The sequence below is a fragment of the Typopeltis vanoorti genome, chromosome 19 (assembly GCF_054136105.1).
Source record: "Typopeltis vanoorti isolate ZY-2024b chromosome 19, IOZ_Tvanoo_1.0, whole genome shotgun sequence".
In the NCBI taxonomy this organism is placed as follows: Eukaryota; Metazoa; Arthropoda; class Arachnida; order Uropygi; family Thelyphonidae; genus Typopeltis; species Typopeltis vanoorti.
This window is the reverse complement of record NC_143567.1, coordinates 97,502,066-97,529,353: the sequence shown is the minus strand read 5'-3', so window position 1 is coordinate 97,529,353 and position 27,288 is coordinate 97,502,066. Positions and strand designations below refer to the sequence as shown.

General features: G+C 36.7%; 1 protein-coding gene across 1 annotated transcript in view; it reads left to right on the top strand.

Moving 5' to 3' along the window:
- The window catches only part of LOC150096380 (polycystin-2-like), a 286,011-nt gene that overhangs the window by 159,517 nt on the left and 99,206 nt on the right, over positions 1 to 27,288 (top strand). The window contains exons 5-6 of the mRNA XM_090409166.1: positions 8,157 to 8,381; positions 23,384 to 23,546. Coding sequence (XP_090265292.1) covers positions 8,157 to 8,381; positions 23,384 to 23,546 — 388 coding nt within the window. The remainder of the gene's footprint in view (positions 1 to 8,156; positions 8,382 to 23,383; positions 23,547 to 27,288) is intronic.

The following is a 27,288-nucleotide window of genomic DNA, read 5'->3' as shown; positions in this document are numbered from 1 at the left end:
TATATAAAGTTATCACTGAACATGAAACATTGATATGATACGCGTGTCAGAAGTACAACGTTTTATTTGTTGAGATATTTAATGAAATTTTCATGAAAGTTCATTTCTTTTTGGTTAAATGATCTGATTAGAGTTTTCCATATATCTGGTAAGATTAGGCCTTAATTCTTATTTAAGTTACCTGTTGAACGGGTGGCTGTAGCAGCTTCTTTGAAAGTTCTGGAATGGTAGTTCTCTTTTATGTAGGGCATGTGACTCATATCCCATTCAATATTATGGTTGGCAGAGGCAAAGTGGTATATATGATATATCAGGCATATATATATATATATATATGATATATCATGTTGTATCTCATATATGATATATACAACATGATATATCAGGCCTTTCTTCCCACTCATATCCCATTCAATATTATGGTTGGTAGAGGCAAAGTGGTATATATGATATATCATATATATATATGATATATCAGGCCTTTCTTCCCACTTTGCCTCTACCAACCATAATATGATATATCATATATACCAAAGTGGTATATATGATATATCAGGTATATATATGATATATCATGTTGTATATCATATATGATATATATATATGATATAAATGAGAGTGAAAGTGAGAAGAATGATAGTGAAAGTTGGACGTATGTTAGACCGAAAGTACGGAAACAAAGAAGGATGAATGAGAGGGAATGTGAGAAGAGGGGGTCGAGAGTTAGAAAGTTAGAAAGATTTAATGATAGAGAGAATGTGTCGCGAGGTTCGGAAAGTGAATTAGATTGGATGAGGCAAGAAATGAAATGGATGCGGAATGAAATTAAGAGAATTCAGGTCAAAACTATTACAATAAATCATGATGGCATGAAAGAGTTAACGAAAGATGAGCGAGTGGCGTTGTATGGCGACTCCATTATTAAAGGTGTGCTAGAGGATAAAATGCACAAGGTATGTTTTCCAGGTGGTAAAATAAGTAGAGTGATTGAGGCATTGGATATGAGGCGGGAGCGAGCAAAAGAGTTAATTGTATTAATTGGTACAAATGATTTGAGAGAGAACAAAGAGCATGTCAAAATGAATGTCAAGAGACTGCTTGGAAAGATAAAAGAGAATAGTGTGACAGGAAGGGTGGTCAGTGTGTTGCCTAGGTATGATTGTGGTGAAATGAGGCGGAGAGCAAGGATTATGAATGGTATTCTGGCTGAAATGTGTGAGGAGATGGGAGTACAGTTTGTTAATGTGTGGAATGAGTTTGAGGGACGAAGTGAGCTGTATGGGAGTGATGGACTGCATTTGAGTGGTTATGGTGTGAGTCGCTTGGAGAGACTGCTGCTGGAAGGTAGAGAAGTGAATAGAGAAAATGAATCAGATCGAGAGGGGAGTGATGTGGAAGAGCAGGAGAGTAAGACGGGAGAGATTGAAGAAGTGGAAATCAATGGAGAGGTGAGTGGTATGAGTATAGAAAATGAGAGAATGGGCGTGCAAGAGGAGCAGGGAAACGGGGAGGCCCAGGGTGGACAGGGATACACAGCGTGAGAAAGGTGGATGCTCCAAGAGGAGGTGAGAGCATGTGTAGGCAGGAAAGTAATGGGATGACCAGGGATCAAGAGGAAACAGATGTTGTTGCAAAGGGTTCTAAAATGAAGAAGCAGAAAGAGAAATGGCCCCAGTCCAGCATGGAGAGAGCACATCGAGTGAATGGTATCAGTGGAACTAGCTGTAGATCCAGAAATGAGTTGTTGTGTTTATATACCAATGCTAGAAGCATAAGAAACAAGGCGGATGAAATGGTTGCACTAATTGCGTCTGTGCACCCAGAGATTGTCGGAATAAGTGAGACATGGTTAGATGAGGACGACATCCTGACAGGAATAGAGATGGAAAGGTATGATGTGTTTCGTGAGGATAGAAGGGATAAAAAGGGAGGGGGAGTGCTATTGATGATAGAGAAAGAGTTATGTCCATACAAGGTAGAGATGCAAGAGGGAAATAGGGCCAGTGGTTTTGAGGCAGTATGGTGTGAGATAGAGGTGAATAAAATCAAATACTTGGTGGGATGTTGTTATAGACCTGGTAATGTGGATGGTGGTGATAGTGAAATGTATAGTCAAATAAGCCAAGCAAATAAGAAAAGAGTGATCATTATGGGTGATTTTAATTATGGCAATATAGACTGGAATGAAGAGATAGCGACTGGAAGTAAAGAAAATGAGTTTCTTGAGTTTTTGAGGGATAACTACCTCAGACAGTATGTAACAGAGGGCACACGAGGATTAAGGGTCTTGGATTTGGTCATCTCATCGGAGGATGTAATTATAAATGAGGTGTCAAATCATCCACCAATTGGTGAAAGTGACCATGAGGTGATTACCTGGGTGGTTGCCAGCAGTGCAAGGACCCCTGTAAAAAAAGGGTATATGTGGAACTACAAGGGGGGTGATTATGAAGAGCTCAGGAGACAGCTTGCAGATGTAGCATGGAATGAGGAGTTAGCTGGAAAAGAGATCAATGCAGCTTGGTGGATTTTCAAAAACTATTTAGTAGATGCAATGTCTAAATGTATACCATGGGTGAGAAGGTTAAATAAGGTAGGTGTGAGATGGATGAATAAAGAGATTAAGCATGCAATACAGAAAAAAAAGGCATTGTGGAGACAGCATAAGAGAAGTGGAAGTAATCAATTTCATGAGGTCTACAAAGACCAGGCAAGGAGGGTGACTTGGTTGGTGAGAGTAGCTAAAGAGAGGTATGAACAGCAGTTAGCTAATGAAGCCAAAAAGAATCCTAGGGAGTTCTTTCGATATGTAGCCAGCAAAAGAAAGAATGATTATGGAAGGATGACATTGATTGGAGGAAATGGTATAAAGACAGCTGTTGCAGAATGTGTTGTGGAGATACTTAATGAGCAATTCATAAAGATCTTTCAATCTTGTGAATGTGACTTCATGGAGAGATTAAGAGCAGTTGATGATGGGGAGGAGAGACTGACTGTAAGTGAGCAAGAGGTGTTTGGGGAGTTGAGTAAACGAGATGTAAATAAGGCTGTGGGACTTGATAATATATCACCACGTATTCTGAAGGAGTGTGCTAGAGAGTTGACACCTGCCTTGACATATTTTTTTAATACGAGTCTTGCACTTGGTCAAGTTCCTAAAGAGTGGAAGGAGGGCAAGATTGTGCCACTTCATAAAGGAGGTGATCGAACTCAAGCATCAAACTATAGGCCTATCTGTGTGTCAGGTGTTGTGGTTAAGTTGTTGGAGAAGCTTGTGAGAACTAGGATCCAGAGTTGGGTTGACAACAATGGTATAATTTTTGATGGACAGCATGGATTTGCTAAAGGGAGGTCATGTTTTAGTAATCTACTTACTTATTACAATAAAGTGACTGCTTCCTTGGACAGAGGAGAAGGATACACAGTAATATACTTGGATTTCGCAAAAGCTTTTGATAGAGTACCTCATGATAAGTTGACAGTCAAACTAGAGCAGATGGGGTTGGATATTAGATTAGTGCATTGGATTGGAGACTGGCTATCTGATAGGTATCAACAAGTTGTGTATGGGGGTGCAATATCCAGGAAAAGGAAAGTCACTAGTGGAGTGCCTCAGGGGTCTGTTTTAGGGCCATTACTATTTAACTTATATATTAATGATATTGGTGAAGATTTGGATGGAGATATTCAGTTGTTTGCAGATGATGCAAAGTTGGGACGAACCATAAAGAGTAGTGAAGATGTTGTGGCCTTGCAAGAAGACTTGAATAAATTGAGTGATTGGGCAAGCAAATGGGGATGTGAGTTCAATGTTGCAAAATGTAAGGTTTTAAAATTCGGAAAACAAAGATGGGATGCAGAATTTATGCTTGGTGAGAATATATTGTTGGAAGTAGAGGAAATAAGAGATCTGGGGGTGATAGTGGATAAGGATCTAAAATTTAGGGGACACATTGCCAAAATTGTGAAGACAACACAAAGACTTCTGGGAATGATGCGGAGGACACTGACATGTAGAAGTAGGGAGATACTTGTTCCAATGTATAAGGCTTTGATTAGGCCGCACTTGGACTATTGTGCCCAGATTTGGTCACCGGGTTTTCAGAAGGATGAAGAGATGTTGGAAAGGGTCCAAAGGCGAATGACTAAGGTAGTTTCTGACCTCTGGAATGTTGAGTATGAGGAAAGATTGAAAAGATGTAATTTGCAGAGTCTCGTGGAGAGAAGGAAGAGGGGAGATATGATAGAGACCTACAAGTTGGTAAGGGGTTGTTATAGGATCAATGGTGGAGAAGTTCTACAGAGAATAGTGGGAGATCAGGGGAGAACCAGAGGTCATCCCTGGAAACTGTATAAGGAGGGTGTGAGTAAGGGAGTGAGAGGCAGGTTTTTTTCGTGCAGAGTTGTGAGTGATTGGAATGCCCTGCCTGAGAGCGTGGTGTCTGCAAGTAGTTTGAATGTGTTTAAGACACGGTATGATGAGATGTGTGTGTAAGATAAAAGGACCTCCTAGATGAGTCTTTGACTCCATGAGGTCTTGTTTTAATAATAATAATAATAATAATACAGCATGATATATCAGGCCTTTCTTCCCACTTTGCCTCTACCAACCATAATATTGAATGGGATATGAGTCATATGCCCTGCATAGAAGAGAACTACCATTCCAGAACTTTCAAAGAAGCTGCTCAGTTGCCCGTTCAACAGATAACTTAAATAAGAATCAAGGCTTAATCTTACCAGATATATGGAAAACTCTAATCAGATCATTTAACCAAAAAGAAATGAACTTTCATGAAAATTACATTAAATATCTCAACAAATAAAATGTTGTACTTGTGACACGCGTATCATATCACTGTTTCACGTTCAGTGATAACTTTATATAATTTTTGGAATTCTCAGTTAGTTTCCTAGGTTTTGTTACTTTCTATCGCCTACCAGTGTATTCCTTTGAAAATGCTGACAGATATTAGTCAGTGAAACGTTGGATATTAAACTATTATTTACTTGGCTAGCTTACCAAATAAGTCTTTAATTATTAACCACAATATTTTTCTAGACCATCTCAACAAGTTTCATGAGAAAATCAACTTTGCCTACGAACTGGAATCCAACAACTGTCTTCACTTTTTGGACTTAAAACTTACAAGATGCTCTGAAAATATCAAAATCTCTAATTTTAGAAACACCCCCCCCACACACACAGACAGATGTCTTCATGCTTCTTCCCCATCACTACCTTCTGCAAAAATTTGGTATTATTTCAACCCTGGCACATCGAGCCAGATCTTTATTAACAGACGAAACAGAGATTGAAAATGAACTTAATTTACTAAAAAGGACTTTTGTCAACAATGGTTTCTCTCTTAAGAAGATTGATAAATTCATCTCTCATCGTCGTTCACCTACTATTGAAGATTCTTCTTCCCCAAGAGCATTTATATCTTTGCCATACATCAGCTCTCTCTCCCCCCCAAAACTGGTAAAAATTCTTAAGAAATTCAACATTAGAACTTGTTTCACTACGTTTCCAAAACTTTGCTCCATACTAAGTAGACCTAAAGTAAAACTTCTCTCTCTTCAGTATCCAGGAGTCTACAAGATCATGTGTGAATGTGGCAAACCATATTACGGTCAGACGGCTAAATCTAGCCTTTTACGTATTGAGGAACACAAAAGAGACATATCCTACAATAGGACCAGAGCCAGAGCTCTCTCAAGCCACGTTCTCTTCTCTATTAACTTGGATGAAGGCCACCAACATCTCGTAGACTGGCCGCAAACTTCTAATGTACATATGTGTTATGATGAGCTCTAAAGAAAGATAATCGAATCTAAAGAAAATATCCTTCGATTCATCCCATATAAACAACAGCCTTAGCTACAATCTTTCTGACGCACACATTGCCACTGTCCAGTATTGGCACTTGTGATAACTCGCGCATGTAGTCAACTTCAATTGGAAATCCAGCATGCATTCCTGTTTAAACTGTACTACGGTCTTTTATATTAGATCTGTTGATGTAATTTTATAATGTCTCTGTTATTTTTTATATAATTCTTTGTCTTTGATACCTGAAGAAGTTGATTTTTTCAATGAAACTAGTAGCATCTCAGCATTAAACTTTATTCTTTTTTTATTCTCGGTATTATAGTCGTTCAAACTAATTTATTTTTCATAACATTATCTACCAAGTAAATATGAACGTCGATATATATATATATATATCTGAACAATACCATCAAGTTGTGTATGCTGGAGTAGTCTCTTGAAAAATGAGGGTAACCAGTGGCATGCTCCAGGATTCTGTTCTTGCCACCCTTCTGTGTAACTTCTTTCTAAATGATACATCATGTGGATTGACCGGGGATTTTCATTTGTTTGCTGATGGTTGGGGAGAATTATAAATAGCACTGCTGATGTTTATTCCCTTCAGGAAGATTTGAATAGACTTTTGGTTTGAACAAAGGAGTGGAATTGTAGTTTTAATATTAATGAGTGCAACGTGTTGCATTTTAGAGTGCAGAAATGTAAGGCTGTGTACTGTATTGATGGTGCTGCACTGCAGAAAGTGGATGAGATTTGAGATCTGGGAGTGCTGGTTAACAGTAGGTTGAAGTTTAGAGGGCATATTGCAAGTGTTGTAAAGACTGCACATCATACTGCTGCTATGAGAATTATTACGCTAACATGTGAGGATAAGAAGGTTGTTGTGCCGCTGCATAAAGCACTGATCAGATCACACTTGGACTATTGTGCTGACTAGTTGTTCCTCTGGTTTTTGTTGTGATGTGGAAACATTGGAGGAGGTTCAGAGATGAGTGACTAAGACAATATCAAGGCTCTGGAATGTTGACTATGGAGAGAAGTTGAAGGAATGCTGATTACAGGTTTCTTTCTTTTTTTTTTTTTCCCTGTTGCTCCCATCCACGAAAGGTTTGATGGATAGGGGATTAGTGAGGGGATTTTATCAGATCAATCCAGAGGGAATTGTAAATAGAGCAGAAGGCAAGAGAGGAAGACCAGAAGCCATTCCTAGAGGTTATGTAAGAGTATGGTGAACAGGGGTGTGAGGAGAAGATTTTTTAAACAAAGAATTGTGGGTGAATAGAATGCATTACCAGAATATGTTGTTAATACAATTAGTGTTAAGGATTTTAAGATTCAGTATTATTATTATTATTATTATTATTATTATTATTCAGACCTCCATGGAGTCAATAGACTCATTGTGGGAGGTCCTTTCTAAGAAACACATGCCTATCAAGACTCATCGAGGGAGGTCCCTGCTAGGAAACAAAGTCTGTCATATTACTTCTTAAACTCATTGATCTCGCTCTTATCACTCTATCAGGCAATGCATTCCATGGTTCAACCACCCTCTTTCTAGCAGTCTCCTTTCGCAACGCCCAGGGATGACCCCTTGTCATGACTCCTTCCCGCTGTTCAACCAAGCAAAAGAACTCCCCAATGTCAACCTTGTAACCACCTCTCAACAGTTTAAGTCTTAATCATATCACCTCTCCTTTTTCTATTCATCAAACTCTGCAGTCCACATTCCCTCAGCCGATCCTCATAACTAACATCGTGCAGTCCTGACACCATCTTTGTTATCTGCCTTTGTACCCTTTCCACAGTTAATTTATCCCCTTCAAATCCTGGGGACTAGATTGGAGAATGATAGTCTAAGTGTGGTCTGATCAGAGTATGATAAATATGTTGTCAGTTGAATGAACTCCCACAATTAATCTGCTCACTCCATGGAAGATATAATAATAATATAAGAATAGTCACCCAGTTAACAGATTTTAGACATACCGGAATCAACTACTGGTTAATTCCACTGGTCTTGGAATTATTAGAATTAATAAGACAAATTTGAAACTGAAAAGTACAAAAGGCATTAAATTTTGACTACTGTCAGTTATCCATTAAAAGAGAAAGCTTTGTAAATCCATTTTTATATGCCTAAGCGTTTTTATTAGATTAATTTAATGCACATCACTATTATATTAACTTAGAGCTGTCATTCAGGTAACTATATTTCATTATTTATATGAAATCTTTCTTAAATAATTGCTTTTTTAAAATACTAATGTTGTTATATTTAATTAAGACTTTTATAGTATTAAAATATTTTGTGGCCTTTTAGATGGACCTATCACACGGAAAAGGAAATGAATGGCTCTGGTCACTGGGGACTTATTGGAACTTACAGTGGAGCTGGCTGTTATATGGATATTGGTGTGACTAAAAATCAGGCAAAAGCAAAAATGGAAATTCTGGTGGAACATTTGTGGATCTCTCGAGCTACTCGAGCAGTATTTCTTGATTTTACAGTTTACAATGCCAACATTAATTTATTTTGTGTAGTGAAGTAAGTTTTTTTAATATTCTGAAAACTTCAACTGATATTTCACCTACCATTTGTAAATGATTTTATCTGAATATCTGATTTTTTTTAAAAATGTGATGTTGTATTTGACCATATGTAAAACTTTTTTTAAAATAATTAATATCTATACGAAAAACTTCCTGTAAATTAGAAGTTTTATTATAAGTTATTACAGGTTAGTTTTTATGTTTATCTTAATAGTTGGATAAAAATTAATTTAAATAAAAATTCTTTCTCAGACTAAGTGTTGTTTCTAGATTAAAATCACTCATTACTGTTATAAACTGACAGAATGGCAGAGGAAAGGGAGAAAAATTAGAAATGAGAGAAGAAAATTTAGTCAAACAGTTGTATGATTATAAGAAAAAGATCCATTGGAAGCCCAAGATCTAGGTGGGATAATGTGGTTAATATGCCTTAGAGGACAGAAATATAAGATCTGACAATATTGCAGACCTGATAAATAACAGATTAATCTGGAAGAAAAATGTTGCTAAGGAGCTAGTAATAAAATAATCATGTAGTATTGTTATTCCTATATCCCAACAAGATACTATGTAAATACTTTCATTATGAGTAAACATAGCAGGTATTTGATAATGATTGATAAAAACTGGTTGTTTAAACAATGCATAAAATATTTAATTAAATTCCAGAAGTTGAAATTGAATTATCATACTTTTTAGAATTTCCCTATTTACCAACACCCCTATATTTTATAGACCTAGGGAATGAGTTAAGAACATTATAGATCTAAAAATTGAGATAAAACTACACAGTAAATTAGTGTGTAATTTACTTGGATACATCATTATTATTATTATTATTATTATTACGGGTATCTCCATGAAGTCAGTAGACTCATCGCAGGAGACCAAAAACTAGCAAAACAATACCTGTTGTATCACTTCTTGAATTCATCTACAGATGAACTCACAACTAACTCAGGCAATGAATTCCAGTCATTCACCATCTCCAGGCAAAAAAACCTTGTTCTCACACCCTTGTTAACCACACTTTTCTTTAATTTCCAGGGATGACCTCTTGTTCTTCCATCACTATTACACAGCTGAAACATTTCCCCTGCATCAATCCTATAAAAACCTTTCAGTAATTTAAATGTTTCTATCATATCCCCTCTTCTCCATCTATCAAATAACCTCTGCAATCCACAAGCTCTCAATCTATCAATGCAGGGAGCATTTTTTACATCACTCACCAACTTACTCACTCTCCTCTGAAACCTTTCCATAACCACCTCATCTCCAAGGAATCCAAGTGACCAGACCTGAGCACAGTAATTCAAATGTGGAAATAGCAATGCCTTATAAAGAGGAATAATAACCTATTTATTTCTGTATGTTAGTGTGATCCTCAATAACCAAGTAATCCTATGTGCAATCTTGGACACCTTAGCAATGTGTCCCCTGAACTTCATCTCCCTATCTACCAACACCCCTAAGTCCCTAGCACCTCATCAATCTCTTGGAGTACTGTTTCATCGATGTGGTACAGAGCTGGTAATCTTTTAATCCCAAAATCCATAACTTTTCCACATTGAACTGACATCCATTTCCTTTTGCCCATTTTACCAGCTTATTTAAATCATCCAGCAAACATACAACATCAGCTTGATTTTTCATTGTGCTACCTAACTTTAAATCATCAACAAACAACTGAATATCTCCCTTTAAGCCATTTCCTATATCATTTATATACAAATTAAACAACTATGGCCCAAGCACAGAGCCCCAAAACACCACTGATCACCTGCATCATCCAGGATCCTGCTCATCCACACACACCACCTTCTGGTATCTCTCCCTGAGCCAATTTCCTATCCATATCACTAATTTAGTATCCATTCCCATCTGCTCCAATTTGTGTAACAATGTTCCATGGGAGTATCCTATCAAAGGCCTTAGCAAAATCCAGAAGTAACACTGTATAGCCAGTTCCTTTGTAAAACTCAGATGTCATTCTATTATAAAAAGTTAATAGATTGCCAAGGCAGGATCTACCTTTAACAAAACCATGTTGGCCTCTATAGAGTATCATATCCTGATCCATCTATTCTTCAATTTTATCTTTAACCAACTTCCAATACTTTTACCACTACTCCTGTGATGGTGATTGGTCTGTAATTAATTACCGCAATTTTAGAGCCATTTTTATGCAAAGGAACCATTTTTCCTGGCTTCCACTCCCTAGGGACCATACCAGAGTTCAAACTTAAGTTAAATATCCAAGTAAAAGGGGTTGACAATTCCTTTGCACATTCACACACACCCGAGTTGATGTTCCATCTAAACCTACAACACTGTTTGCATTTAAATTTTGCAATATATTAAATACCTCTGATTTCTTAACTTCAATTCATACATTAGTTATTGCTACAGGTACAGAGATATCCTCACTTGGGTGATAGACTTTTGAAAAATGATCACTCAGTAACTTGACTGTTGCATCTGATTTTGTCACTTAAATACCATCAGCACCCACTAACGTTATCCTTCCGAAGTCATTCTTCCTTTTACTTGCGACATAGCGGAAGAATCTCATTGGCTAAGGTCTTCTCGTAATCTGATTTAGCTTTTCTTACTATGCTGGTAACCTTCCTAGCTTGAGCCTTGGAAGGTTACCAGCTCATGGGCTTACTGATCGCATTTCTCCTTGTACATTCTCCATAACTTTTTCTTTTTTTTTGCAGATCAAGCTTGATACTACTGCTCATCCATCTAACGCCTACCTTGTTTGTCTTCCTGACCATGGGGACACAATCTGATATTGCTTTCCTCAGATACCCACTGATTTTATCCCATGCACTGCTAACATCTTTTCCCTGCAATATGTTCTGCCATGGGATGGCTGCAAGCTCACTTCAAAGCTTGTTATAATTGCCTAACCTATAGTTCTATATATATATATATATATACACCCCTTCTTAACAGAAAAATCCACAGATTTTGCAACCTCCCAAGTCAATACCACATGATCGCTTTCACTAATTAGAGGTAATGAGGTCACCTTATTTATGCATATATCCTCTGAACCAATAACAAGGTCCAACATTCTCATAATTCTTGTTCCTTCAGTTATGTGCTCTTTCAAGTAATTATCTCGTAGAAGATGTATGGACTCAATTTCCTTTTTGCTACATGATATTTCCTCCTTTCAATTCATATCACCATAATTAAAATCCCCCATAATAATCACTAAGCCTGCACTCATTGCACTAATTTGCTGATGCATGAATTCAATATCTCCTCTTGTACCCCTGTCCTATAGCAGCATCCAACTGTATATTTGGTTGCATTGGTCAATATTTCACACCAGATCGTCTCAAATGAACTCTCATTCACATGTCTATCATCTTGATATACTACTTTCTTTGTCTGCAACACATCAGCTGTCAGCAACAGTACTCCTCCTCCTGTTCTATCTTTTCTATTCTCCCTGAAAATACTGTACCCATCACATTCAATTCCAGTGACCACATCTTCTGCAGACAGCCAAGTTTCACTAATGCTTATGACTTTTGGTGAGATTGCACTGACTAAAATATCATAAAACCATAACTATCATCTTGTCTGCATCATGCCTTCTGTTTATTGCTGAAGCCACTCTTTCTATTGTCCCACCAGCCAAGCACTCCTCAGGCATACCACTCTCCATACCCTTAATATCATAGAATCACCATATATCTTACCACTCTTAACTTCATTCAAGTCCACACAAACGTTTCTCATGGGCTCATTTTCTATGCTATTCAGCATGACTCTCTCAGTTTCATTACTCAACACTCTTTTACTTACTCCCACCCCACTCTCACGACATCTCGTTTCTTCTAGACCTCTAGTGGTTTTATTTTGTTGACTCCCAATCACTCCCATACTATTTATTGCTTCATAATAAATTTAGTTTAATCCTTTATCCAAGTGTGAGCAAACAAAGTTTGCACCTGAAAATGTCTTCAGGACTGAGGTAAGGTAGTACAACACCGGGAAACTCGCAGCAAAGGTGGATCAAGCTCTCAACTCCTTGTCTCGGTATCTCCAATAATGCGCAGCACATCTCCTTGTGGACATACTTCATCATTCACCAAAGACTCACCCATATGTAATCATGTTCTAGTTACTTCAGCTAAAGTAATCTCTGTGGTCCTAATTTCTGTAATTTCTCTGTGTAACACATTAAACTCACTTTTAACTTCCAGTATCTCCTTACTGAGCATTTCCAATTCCTCATGCAGAAGATGAAGGTCATTTTTCATTTTCATGAACTCCTGCCGAAGTTTTTCCGCTATGGTCCCAATGTCAGCTTCCATTCCTAAAAGCTCCAGCCTATCCCAACACTTCTCACATAAGTCGACATTTACATTCTTCTCATTTAGCCAGACCGACCACAGATCCTTCACATTCTTTGGCACATACATGTGGCAGTTTCCACAATGCATCCATTGCAAAAAATCTAACGCTAAGTCAGCCTTTCGTGTAAAAGTAGAAGTCCTGCACGTTGCTGACATACGTTTCTTGTTGGATGCCATCTTTACACATTGAAGTAGTGAAACAAACGGCAGAGAAAACATATACATACAACACAGTTTCAAACAATAACACCACTGATGGACACTTGTATCTAATTGATGCTCAACTGCAGCACAATTTGAGACAAAAATCCACACTATACTTAAATTTAAAAACACGTTTTCTAGCCTAACTAAACATGACCACCACATTTACCAAGGACCAAATCTACACAATTTGTGTAGATAGATCTACACAAATTGTGGCTTTATTCTGCCAAAAGATTTTCTTCTCTTCAGGGTCATGAAAATTTTCAGAGGTCCAAAGAGATTTACAGATTATTTTATATTATTTTATATTATTGTTTTTACTGGTTGGTGTCAAGACAAACAAACAAAAAAAATTCATCATATATGAAACAAAACAGTAATTGAATGTTTTAAAGTCCTTAAATTCACAAAGGTGAAATACAGAGGTAAATATAGTGTGTGTGTGTGTGTTTTGTATGCATACACACACAAAAAAAAAACATCGAGACTGAAAACAGCACAAAGAAAAATGGAAATATATATTAATATAACCACAAGAAAGAACATATCTTAAAACCTTTTAACCCCCATATTTCATCAAATGTAATAATTTGTTCTTTTTATTTTAGGACAAATAAGAAAATTTACTTTAATATCATTTTTGTTCTAGGTCTTTATCAGTACTTTTCTGCCCTCCCACTCATATATATATATATATATTATAAAAGACCTATTATATACTATAGAAAACCTTTTAACCCCCATATTTTATCTAATTATAATAATTTGTTCTTTTTATTTTAGGACAAATAACAAAATTTACTTTAATATCATTTTTGTTCTAGGTCTTTATCAGTACTTTTCAGCCCTCCTTCTCACATATATATATATATATATATATATAACAATCTGTAATATTAACTCAGAATTGGGATATGTTCATATTTACATATACTGACTTAGATCTGAGAACTGGAAAAAACAATTAAATTTATTCAAAACGCAACATGTTTCATCGAATTGTCCAACTTCTTCAGGCGTGGAACATAGAAAGCAAATAAAAAACACTATAAGAAACATTGTATCACTATAAAAACGACTATTATAAAATTCAGTTATCTTTGAACTGTAGCTACAGCCCGTGTTGAAGTTCTATTGTTGGTCATCTGCATGCGTCTGACTTCACGAGTGTGCCAATATCGGATAGCAGAGCTTAAAGAGTCTGGTAGATTATAACTAAGATTATTATTCATATGATGAGGGTCCATAACAATTTCCTTAGATTCGACTATGTGGCATTCTACCTCATCATGGTATATATGAAGGTTTGAAGTTGTTCTCCAGTTTATCTCATGTTGACGGCCTTCATCATTTTATATATATAATATATATATATACCATCATACCCTGACTTACGTGAATCCGGAGTTATGCGGTTTCTTATATGTACGTATTCCCGTCCCGCTTCACGCCTCACCACTAGTCATATCTTTCAGGCACCGGCCGCATTCACCAGTGTCACACATGCTGTGAACAAGCACTGACGTATTTCGTGCGGTCTCCATTTATACACGATTTTTATAGTCTACAAACCTTGCGATTGTTTAATTTTATGATCTTGATAAAATTTTTATCACATAAAAAATAATAATGTCATCCAAAAGAAGCAAGACCAATTCTTCTACAGCTAGCAAGAAAAGAAAAACATTGACTTTGGAAACAAAACTCAACATTATTAAGGATTTTGAAGGCAGAATGAAATTTTGTGAGCTAGCAAAGAAGTTCGATCTACAGGAATCCACAGTAAGAACAATCATAAAAGAAAGGTTTACAGATTTTGGAGGACATAGATTCTAACAAGGAACAAACTGTAGCCACAAGGCAAAAGGCAAGGAATAAAAAAATCATTAGCTTGCTATGAAGAAATTTTGCGTGACAAGAAAAAGACATTATACCATAAGATGAGTCTATTAGATTTTATGAAACCATTGACATCGAAATAACTTTCTTTTTTTTATGTACTAAAAATTACAATTATGATTATATTTCTTAAAAAATATAGGTATTTTTGTAAACCTTTGGTCCCAATTGCATGTTTGTATATATAAATTACATGCAAAATTATACCCCAAGTTACGCGAATTCAACTTACGCACTTTTTGTTGGTCCCACCTACCACGTAACTTCGGGGTTTTACTGTAATATATAGCCAGGCCCAGAGTTGGAGATACCAGGCAGAAGCAGTAGCAAGGTCATCTTTACCTATAGGAGTTGCCAAAAGGTTTGCCACCTTTTTTTATTATTAAATTACTCTGGATTTAGAGAAAGATGTTGAAAGTTTATTTTTCACAAGGTTAGACTATAATAGTAGTAATTGTATATTTATTGATCCTTATTCGTAGAATAAATTGCAGAAGAGAGGGGATAAAAATCGGCATGGGACTACTGAAATTAGTGACTTGTATATCAGTTCTAAAGCCAGTACGAGAACTAGAGGGAATCTGCAATTTTTGTATACCAATGCAAGAAGCATATGAAATAAGAGAGAAGAATTTTTGGCATTAGTCAGTGCAATCTCACCAAAAGTTGTGGACATTAGTGAAACGTAGCTGTCAGCAGAAGATGTGGTCACTGGAATTGAATGTGATGGATACAGTATTTTCAGGGAGGATAGGGAAGATAGAACAGGGGGAGGAGTACTGTTAATGATAGCTGATGAGTTGCAGCCAAAGAAAGTAGTATATCAAGATGATTGACATGTGACTAACTATTAAAATAATAGAGTTAACACATGTAAATTATTCTTTATTCGTAGAATTTTCACCGAAGTATCACAGGCATCATCAGTACAGGTACAAGGCTAATTAAACAATGATTGACAACATTACATCTAGACCTAACATTTGGTTCAGATATGTGGACGACATTTTTGCCATATGGAAGGGCACCCCAGAAGAACTACAACAGTTTCTCTCAAAAATTAATGCACTTCATCCAAGGATCCAGTTCACCCTAGAAGTAAAAGTAAATAAGCAGTTAGCCTTTCTAGGCCTCTTGATTCTTTGCCAACCAGATGGTTAGCTACAATTTACAGTCTATAGGAAAGAGACTCACACAGGCCAGTACAGCCATGCTGAATAACATCACCATCCCAGCCAAAAGGCAGGTTCTATAAAAACACTAGTTCATAGAGCCCACTCCTTTTGTTCTTCTTCAGAACTTTTACAAAAAGAATTACAGCATATTAATTCCTCCTTCATATCCAATGGCTATAAGAAGTCCATAAAAAGAACTTTAAGTAGTCGTACTCCAGCATCCTCTTCAAGTATAGAAGAACCTACACGTATACCTATCCCCTATGCACAAGGGGTTAGTGAACGCATAGCTAAGGTGCTAAAACCACTAAATATCTGTGTGGCTTTTCGACCCATCAGAAAAAATCTCCACATTCCTAATGTCTCCAAAGAACAAGCTCCCATATCTCAGCTATCCAGGTGTCTACCAGATACCAGATTCCCTGCTCGTGTGGATTATCATATTTCAGACAAACAGGAAGACCTGCTCAGGTCCGGTTAGAAGAACACTAGTCGTATATCCAGTATCTTGAACCCGAACAGTCTGGGATTGCAGAACATGCCATCGACACCAGACATAGAGTTAAGTGGAACAAGACAAAAGTCATTCACAAAAGTCGGTTCCTAATGGAACAGGTATACAAAGAAACACGTGAAACATTACTTCACTCTCCTAACCTAAACAGATCCGATGGTCTACGTCTTTCCTCCTTGTGGGAGTTAGTACTTTATAAAGCAGCAAATCTTTCCTAACATATAATTGTATACACACATATATATATATTTGGTTATATATTAAAAAAAAAATAATAATTATTATTTAATAATTAAATAACTAAATAATTAAATTTAAATAATTTAAATAATTTAAAAAAAATAATAATTAAATAAATATAGGAAATTTAACCTTAGCTACTTAGGTTGCGTTTTGTGAATATAACAGTTATTGTTTAATTAGCCTTGTACCTGTACTAATGATGCCTGTGATACTCAGGTGAAAATTCTACGAATAAAGAATAATTTATGTGAGTTAATTCCTAAGATGAAAAGCCGAACGGCTATTTTTTCTGGCGAAGTTAATTAAATTTAATTAAATTTTTACTTAAACTTTGATATAATCCTGGTCTAGCTACTCACTGATGAGACCTCAAAAAAGGTTGAAACCGGTCTGGGCAGTGACCTCTCCTCATAATGTAAAGCAGTATTACATCCCCTAGGAGCTATGTGTTTTTACATTATGAGAAAATATCAAGGATAGTGAGGGAACTTGCTCCACCTTTGCTTCGAGTTGCCTTGGTGTTGTACTACCAGGTGGTCACTTACGCTTGGATTCGCCAATAGTTCTTCGGCATGAAACTCTTAGATCATAGTTTTTGATCTTAGAGTTTTGCATACTGGCTGTAAAATAATAAGGGATTTTTATCCCCTTAATTTAGTGAGTTAATTATGTTATTATAATAGTTAGTAATATGTCTACTCACGGTATTTCTTTACTGACACTTATAGACATGTGAATGATAATACATTTGAGGCGGTCTGGTGTGAAATAGTGACCAATGCAACCAAATATACAGTTGGTTGCTGCTATAGGCCAGGGGTTATAGGGGGGTGATATTGAATTCATGCATCAGCAAATTGGTGCAATGAGTGAAGGGCTTAGTGATTATTATGGGGGATTTTAATTATGGTGATATCAATTGGAAGGAGGAAATATCACGTGGCAAAAAGAATTCATACATCTTCTACGAGATAATTACTTGAAACAGCACATAACTGAAAGGACACGTGGTGTAAGAGTGTTAGACCTGGTGATTGGTTCAGAGGATATATGCATAAGTAAGGTGACCTCATTACCTCCAATTGGTGAGAGAGCAATCATGTGGTATTGACTTGGGAGGTTGCAAAATCTATGGATTTCTCTCTTAAGAAAGAGTATATACAGAACTATAGTGTTGGACCTGGTGATTGGTTCAGAGGATATATGCATAAGTAAGGTGACCTCATTACCTCCAATTGGTGAGAGCAATCATGTGGTATTAACTTGGGAGGTTGCAAAATCTATGGATTTCTCTCTTAAGAAGGGATATATATATATATATATATATTGAACTATAGGTTAGGCAATTATAACAAGCTTCGAAGTGAGCTTACGGCAGTCCCATGGCAGAACATATTGCAGGGGAAAGATTTTAGCAGTACATAGGATAAAATCAAAATTCTATATCTGAGGAAGGAAATATCAAATTGTGTCCCCATGGTCAGGAAGACAAACAAGGTAGTTAAATGGATGAGTAGTAGTATCAAGCTTGAACTGCAAAAAAAAAGAAAAGAAAATGTTATGGAGAATTTACAAGGAGAAAGGTGATCAGTACACCCATGAGCAGTACAAGGTTCAAGTTAGGAAGGTTTCCAGCATAGTAAGGAAAGCTAAATCAGTTTATGAGAGGACCTTAGCCAAGGAGATCAAGGGTAATCCCAAAGAGTTCTTCCGCTATGTGGCAAGTAAAAGGAAGAATGACTTCGGAAGGATTTGTTGAAAAATACCTTGACGAGCAGAGACAAGCAAGTTATTGTACCTCTGTACCGAGCCTTGATAAGACTTCATCTCGACTACTGTGCCCAGATTTGGTCACCTCGGTTCCTTCTTGATGGGGAGGAGGTGGAGAGGATCCAGAGGCGAGTGACTAAGATGATAACAGGTCTATGGGATGAACCATATGAGAACAGGTTGAAGATTTGTGGGTTGCAGAAACTAGTTGATAGGTGGAGGAGGGGAGATATGATTGAGACATTCAAATTGCTAAAGGGATTCTATAGGATTAATTCAGAGGATATTTTTGAGATCAGGACTGGTGGTGGGAGAACTAGGGGACACCTATGGAAGCTGGGCAAGAGTGTGGTTAGCAGGGGTGTTAGAGCTGGGTTCTTTACTTTTAGAGTGGTAAATGAGTGGAATAAGCTGCCAGAGTCTGTTGTGGGTGCCATGATGGTGAACGAGTTCAAGACAAGGTATGATAGATACTGTGAGAATGTAATCGCATAGTTGTGTGGACATGATGTTTAGGGCCTCCCTCGATGAGTCTAAGGACTCCTGGAGTCACCCGAAATAATAATAATAATAATAACCTTAGTGGGTGCTGATGGTATCGAGGCGACCAATTCAAATGTAATGGTAGAGTTACTGAGCGATCACTTTTCAAAAGTCTATCACCTAAGTGAGAATATCTCTGTACGCTAGCAATAACTAGTGTAAAAATGGAAGTTAAGAAATCAGAGGTACTTAGTATATTGCAAAATTTAAATGCAAACACTGCTGTAGGTTTAGATGGAATATCAGCTCGGGTGTTATGTGAATGTGCAAAGGAATTGTCAACCCCTCTTACTTGGTTATTTAACTTAAGTTGGAACTCTGGTATGGTCCCTAGGGAGTGGAAGTTAATCAAAGTAGTTCCTTTGCATAAAGGTGGTTCTAAAACTGTGGTAGTTAATTATAGACCAATCACCATCTCGTGGGTGGTGGTAAAAGTATTGGAAAAGTTGGTTAAAGACCAATTCAAGAATGGGTGGATCAGGATATGATACTCTATAGGGGCCAACATGGTTTTGTTAAAGGTCGATCCTGCCTTAGCAATTTATTAGCTTTTTATAATAGAATGGCATCTGAGTTGGACAAAGGAAATGGCTACACATTGGTACTTCTGGATTTTGCTAAGGCTTTTGACAGGACACCTCATGGAATACTGTTGCTCAAATTGGAGCAGATGGGGATGGATACTAAACTGGTGATATGGATAGGAGAATGGCTCAGGAAGAGATACCAGAAGGTGGTGTATGGATGAGCAGAGTCCTGGATGATGCAGGTGATCAGTGGTGTGTTTTGGGGCTCTGTGCTTGGGCCATAGTTGTTTAATTTGTATATAAATGATATAGGAAATCACTTAAAGGGAGATATTCAGTTGTTTGCTGATGATGCAAAGTTGGGTAGCACAATGAAAAATCAAGCTGATGTTGTATGTTTGCTGGATGATTTAAATAAGCTGGTAAAATGGGCAAAAGGAAATGGATGTCAGTTCAATGTGGAAAAGTTATGGATTTTGGGATTAAAAGATTACCAGCTGTGTACCACATTGATCAACAGTACTCCAAGAGATTGATGAGGTGCTAGGGACTTAGGGGTGTTGGTAGATAGGGAGATGAAGTTCAGGGGACACATTGCTAAGGTGTCCAAGATTGCACATAGGATTACTTGGTTATTGAGGATCACACTAACATACAGAAATAAATAGGTTATTATTCCTCTTTATAAGGCATTGCTATTTCCACATTTGAATTACTGTGCTCAGGTCTGGTCACTTGGATTCCTTGGAGATGAGGTGGTTATGGAAAGGTTTCAGAGGAGAGTGAGTAAGTTGGTAAGTGATGTAAAAAATGCTCCCTGCATTGATAGATTGAGAGCTTGTGGATTGCAGAGGTTATTTGATAGATGGAGAAGAGGGGATATGATAGAAACATTTAAATTACTAAAAGTTTTTTATAAGATTAATGCTGTGGAAATGTTTCAACTATGTGATAGTGATGGAAGAACAAGAGGTCATTCCTGAAAATTAAGGAAAAGTGTGGTTAACAAGAGTGTGAGAACAAGGTTTTTTTTTGCCTGGAGGGTGGTGAATGAGTGGAATTCATTGCCTGACTCATTTGCGAGTTCTTTGTGTGTAAATAAATTCAATAACAGATATGACAGATATTGTTTAGCTAGTTTGGGTCTCCTGCGATGAGTCCTGACTCCATGGAGAAACCTGCAATAATAATAATAATAAACGTATGAGAAGTAAAGCAGATGTTGTGGCCTTATGAGCATACTTGGATAGACTATTGAATTGTACAGGAGGAGTGAGGATGCCAGTTCAGTGTTACAAATGTAAGGTTTTTAAATTGGGAAGCAAAGATGGGATGTAGAATTTACAGTTTGTGGAGATATATTGTCGGAAGTGGAGGAAATAAAAGATCTTGGGGGTGAAGCAGATAAGGATCTAAAATTTAGAGGACACATTGCCAAAATAGAAAAGATAACACAACAAATTTTGGGAATAATGCAAAGTATACTGACTTGTAGAAGTAAGGGGATTCTCATTCCATTGTATACGGTCTTGATTAGGCCACATATGGACTACTGTGCACAGATTTGGTCACCTAGTTTTAAAAAGGACAAAGAGATGTTGGAAAAGGTCCAGAGGCAGTTGATTAAGGTAGTTTCTGATCTCTGGAATGTTGAATATGAGGAAAGGTTCAAAAGTTGTAATTTACAGAGTCCTAGTTGATAGGAGGAAGAGGGGGTGATATGATAGAGACATAGAAATTGATAAGGGGTTGTTATAGGATCAATGTTGAAGACATTTTTCATAAAATAGTGGGAGATCAGGGGAGAACGAGAAGTTATCCCTGGCAGCTGTATAAGGAGGGTGTGAACAAGGTAGTGAGAAGCACGTTTTTTGCTTGCAGAGTTGTGAATGATTGGAATGCCTTGTCTGAGAGTGAGTGTCTACAGAGAATTTGAATGTGTTTAAGGCAAAGTATGATGAGTTGTGTGTATGACAAAAGGACCTCCTAGATGAGTCTTTGACACCGTGGGATCTTATAATAATAATAATAATAATAATAAATAATAATTTCTTGGCATCTTTAATTTATGTTACTGTGGTGAGGATTACCCGTATTTATTTGTGACACCTTCTAAAAATATTTAGAATTATTGTCTTATTGATTCATGGATAACGTTACATCTTTTAGATGAAGGTTCAGGTTCACCATTTCATTTACCAATAATAATTAAAGAATTGATAATCAAAGTTAAAAAAGTTAAGTTAAAATATGAAGTTTAATTCATGGAATGCAATGGAATGTAATCTATATATTAGTATATTTTTTCTGATTATTGCAGCTCATAAAATGTTTTAAAATATTTTAAAAATGTAATTACCATTTAAAGAGTAAAAAAGTAAAAGCTAAAAACAAAAGAAAGTAAAAGTTAAAATTTTGTGACTGCTTATACAGGGTGTTCGGGATAAATTTGACATATTTATAATTAATTATATTTTTCCGTAAGTTACATGTATTAACACACACTTCTCTTCATTTAAAAGTTTGGACCCTTCTTCATTCATATACAAGATGTCAGAAAGGATGGATAGCTGGAACCCACCTGAATCATGGAAGAGAATAACTTGTATCATGATGATTCATGCCCGCCATCAAAATAAGGATATTATGACTGCTGCCCAATGCTCCCTGAATACAGTAAAAACAATCAGGCATGAACTAGAGACTTGCAATGGTGACTACGAGGATGTAGCAAGAAGAAAGATCCCTAGCAGACGATCTGATTGCGTTCGTACAGCAGAATTCCTCGCAAATCTGCAGGAACAGGTGTTGAAGAACCCTGACATTGGAATTCGGACTTTGTTCGTGGAGTTGCTAACTGTAGTCAAGCCCTGGATAACAAGGGTAGCCAATGGTAGGCCGTATGTATGGCCGCAGGATTCGGCCCCTTGCCACACCTCTGGGAAAAGTCAAAAATGGTTGTCTGAAAATTTCTACGACTTCACCAGTCCAAATGTTTGGCCTCCAAACTCCCCAGACCTTAACCCCATGGATTATTTTGTATGGGGCGCAGTTGAAAAAGACACCAATCGCACTTCCAGTAATACAAAAGCCCAGTTAATGGATAAAATTAAAACAGTTTTTGCGGCCCTTCCCAGGGAGACTGTAGTATCAGCTTGTTCGAGGTTCCGAAGCAGAATTGAAGCTGTGATCGATGCTAATGGTGGTTATTTTGAGTAAATTTTGTTGATAGTATTGTAATTAACTCTGCCTGTAATGTTTTTTTGTCAATTCATTAAATTTAATAGATACAAAGAAGATTTTCTTTTTCCTTACGAAACTGTCAAATTTATCCCGAACACCCTGTATATGTTATTAAACCATTACATGCATCTACAAGAGTGTGTGTGTGTGTGTGTGTGTGTGTGTGTGTGTGTGTGTGTGTGTGTGTGTGTGTGTGTGTGTGTGTGTGTGTGTGTGTGGTAGGGGGGGGGGGAGGGAAAGGCAATGATTGCCTTTGTGATGTTGGTTTGTAACCTAACATGTTGTATAACCAGTTTTCACTTGCATATGTTTCAAGTTAATGACTAATAAAAAATCCTTGTTAATGTTTAAAAGTTAAAAAGGAAAAGTAAAAGTAAAATACCATTTAAAAATTGAAGATTCTGATTTTTTACATTTTTCAAATATATATATGTATATATATATATATACATATCTTTTTTTACCCATCTAAATGTAATTTATTTTTGTTCTAGATTAGTATTTGAATTTCCTGCTACAGGAGGAATGATTCCTTCTTGGAGTTTTCGTACTGTAAAACTACTGAGATATGTTAATCCAAGTGATTATCTAGTTTTGGCTTGTGAAGTTTTAGTAGTTCTTTTCATCATATATTACATTGTTGAAGAAACTTTAGAGGTAGGTTATTCTGTTGCTAAAGATAAATAAAATATTCAGAGGAGTCCCTCTTGACATACCTGCCAGCTAATGCAGATTTGTTATAACATGCTATAAACGATGTTCATTTTCTTCATTGAAATATCAAAAAATAAATTAAATAAAATAAATAAATATATAAATAAATAAGCAGCTTTCTTTAAACAAGAAAATTATTTAACACTAAGTTTTATAATCTAATTATGAAAGATACAGAAAAATTTTAAAACAGACTGGTCAGACTCATGAATTTAATAGGTAATAAATTTTCTTGCATTTAGAGTTTGCTAATGACCAAAATAGAAAATTTATTAACTAAATGGATAGATAATCAGGATGCATTGTATTCAGTGAATATGCAATTTATTTTGCATATCATGTGAAAAGCTCAGCAGCACTCGGGACTGTTTTTTATTCATGAGAAGTCTATATTCATAGCATTAAACTTTCCACTAAAAAGAAAGGAGTTGTTTTAAAAAATTATTATATTATATAAATTATATGTTATATAATTTTTTTTATATTTTTGATATAAAATAGCATTAAACTTTATTTTTAAACTGATTTTTTAATATATTAGTGTTTGAAAATAGTTTCTGAGATATCACTGATAATTTATCTGAATAGTGTAATTTTTGCTGGATTAGAATGGTTGAAATTTATTCACTGCGTTAAGCAGGGATCCTCTGCAGTTGGAATTCAAAATCTTAAATTTATTTGTCAAGTATTTTAATTAATATTATTATTCTTATTATGTAACACCTCCAGAGAGTCCAAAGACTGATTGAGGGAGAGCACCTACTCTACAACTCTCCATCTCCACCAATCCACCAACTGCAGCTACCTGCATCATCTACACCAACGCCATCTACTGCTGACCGCCACCATTAGTATTTTCACAGACAATCACAAACATCCATGCCCACGGTGGGATTTGTAACCACTCTGCCAACCAGGCTGGCATATGCTTCTAAAACCATGCCAAATAAAAATACCTCCCCCCCCCCAATCATAAAAAAACAATCATCCAATCAAAACAATAATATGCAACAAAAATTCATAAAATTTTTCTCCCGGAAACTCGGGTTTTTCATCCCGCATACATACAAATCGGCCCTTCAGAACACAAGCAATTTACAGACAAAAATTACTAGTTGTGGTGGTGTTGGAGGTGGGCGGTAGATGGCGTTGATTCGTAGTAGAGGTAAGGTGTAGAGACAGTTGAAGATGTCCTCCCGCGATGAGTCTTAGGACTCCTTGGAGGTATCAGGAATAATAATAATAATAATAAAAATATAAAAAAAATATCAGTAATACAAAAAAAAAAAAAATCTGTTTCCACCTCCTGCTCACATTTGTGGCCTTAACGCTAACATAAATTATGTATCCCACAACATATGGTCATTTGAATCTGACTTGTTATTCCTAATTGAACCACAACTGGTGACTCTACACATAGAGTCTTCCTTAATTGTCATAGCTGCATTTCACACAATTCTTTCTTTCCATTTCCTTCATTAGATCTGATGCCAAACAAAATCTCCTCTTTGTGATCTGCTCTGCCTCAAAGCTTCCTTGTCATAGTTTATTGTATTCATTTGCTATTTTTATCATTCTCCATAATCCCATCAGACTCTGATTATTTATCTCGAAATCTTGATTTTTCTGAATTAATTCAATACTCAAAGTGTGAAGTCATCTTCCTTGGTAACTTCAGTTTTTATTATTATTATTATCCAGGCCTCCATGGAGTCAAAAGACTCATCATGGGAGGAGGAAATTAAACCTTGAGTCTGGTGCCTTAGACCACTCAGCCAACCTGACAACACAAAACTCAGTTACAAAAACAATTTTACAAAAGGATTAAGGGTCTTGGATTTGGTCATCTCATCGGAGGATGTAATTATAAATGAGGTGTCAAATCATCCACCAATTGGTGAAAGTGACCATGAGGTGATTACCTGGGTGGTTGCCAGCAGTGCAAGGACCCCTGTAAAAAAAGGGTATATGTGGAACTACAAGGGGGGTGATTATGAAGAGCTCAGGAGACAGCTTGCAGATGTAGCATGGAATGAGGAGTTAGCTGGAAAAGAGATCAATGCAGCTTGGGGGATTTTCAAAAACTATTTAGTAGATGCAATGTCTAAATGTATACCATGGGTGAGAAGGTTAAATAAGGTAGGTGTGAGATGGATGAATAAAGAGATTAAGCATGCAATACAGAAAAAAAAGGCATTGTGGAGACAGCATAAGAGAAGTGGAAGTAATCAATTTCATGAGGTCTACAAAGACCAGGCAAGGAGGGTGACTTGGTTGGTGAGAGTAGCTAAAGAGAGGTATGAACAGCAGTTAGCTAATGAAGCCAAAAAGAATCCTAGGGAGTTCTTTCGATATGTAGCCAGCAAAAGAAAGAATGATTATGGAAGGATGACATTGATTGGAGGAAATGGTATAAAGACAGCTGTTGCAGAATGTGTTGTGGAGATACTTAATGAGCAATTCATAAAGATCTTTCAATCTTGTGAATGTGACTTCATGGAGAGATTAAGAGCAGTTGATGATGGGGAGGAGAGACTGACTGTAAGTGAGCAAGAGGTGTTTGGGGAGTTGAGTAAACTAGATGTAAATAAGGCTGTGGGACTTGATAATATATCACCACGTATTCTGAAGGAGTGTGCTAGAGAGTTGACACCTGCCTTGACATATTTTTTTAATACGAGTCTTGCACTTGGTCAAGTTCCTAAAGAGTGGAAGGAGGGCAAGATTGTGCCACTTCATAAAGGAGGTGATCGAACTCAAGCATCAAACTATAGGCCTATCTGTGTGTCAGGTGTTGTGGTTAAGTTGTTGGAGAAGCTTGTGAGAACTAGGATCCAGAGTTGGGTTGACAACAATGGTATAATTTTTGATGGACAGCATGGATTTGCTAAAGGGAGGTCATGTTTTAGTAATCTACTTACTTATTACAATAAAGTGACTGCTTCCTTGGACAGAGGAGAAGGATACACAGTAATATACTTGGATTTCGCAAAAGCTTTTGATAGAGTACCTCATGATAAGTTGACAGTCAAACTAGAGCAGATGGGGTTGGATATTAGATTAGTGCATTGGATTGGAGACTGGCTATCTGATAGGTATCAACAAGTTGTGTATGGGGGTGCAATATCCAGGAAAAGGAAAGTCACTAGTGGAGTGCCTCAGGGGTCTGTTTTAGGGCCATTACTATTTAACTTATATATTAATGATATTGGTGAAGATTTGGATGGAGATATTCAGTTGTTTGCAGATGATGCAAAGTTGGGACGAACCATAAAGAGTAGTGAAGATGTTGTGGCCTTGCAAGAAGACTTGAATAAATTGAGTGATTGGGCAAGCAAATGGGGATGTGAGTTCAATGTTGCAAAATGTAAGGTTTTAAAATTCGGAAAACAAAGATGGGATGCAGAATTTATGCTTGGTGAGAATATATTGTTGGAAGTAGAGGAAATAAGAGATCTGGGGGTGATAGTGGATAAGGATCTAAAATTTAGGGGACACATTGCCAAAATTGTGAAGACAACACAAAGACTTCTGGGAATGATGCGGAGGACACTGACATGTAGAAGTAGGGAGATACTTGTTCCAATGTATAAGGCTTTGATTAGGCCGCACTTGGACTATTGTGCCCAGATTTGGTCACCGGGTTTTCAGAAGGATGAAGAGATGTTGGAAAGGGTCCAAAGGC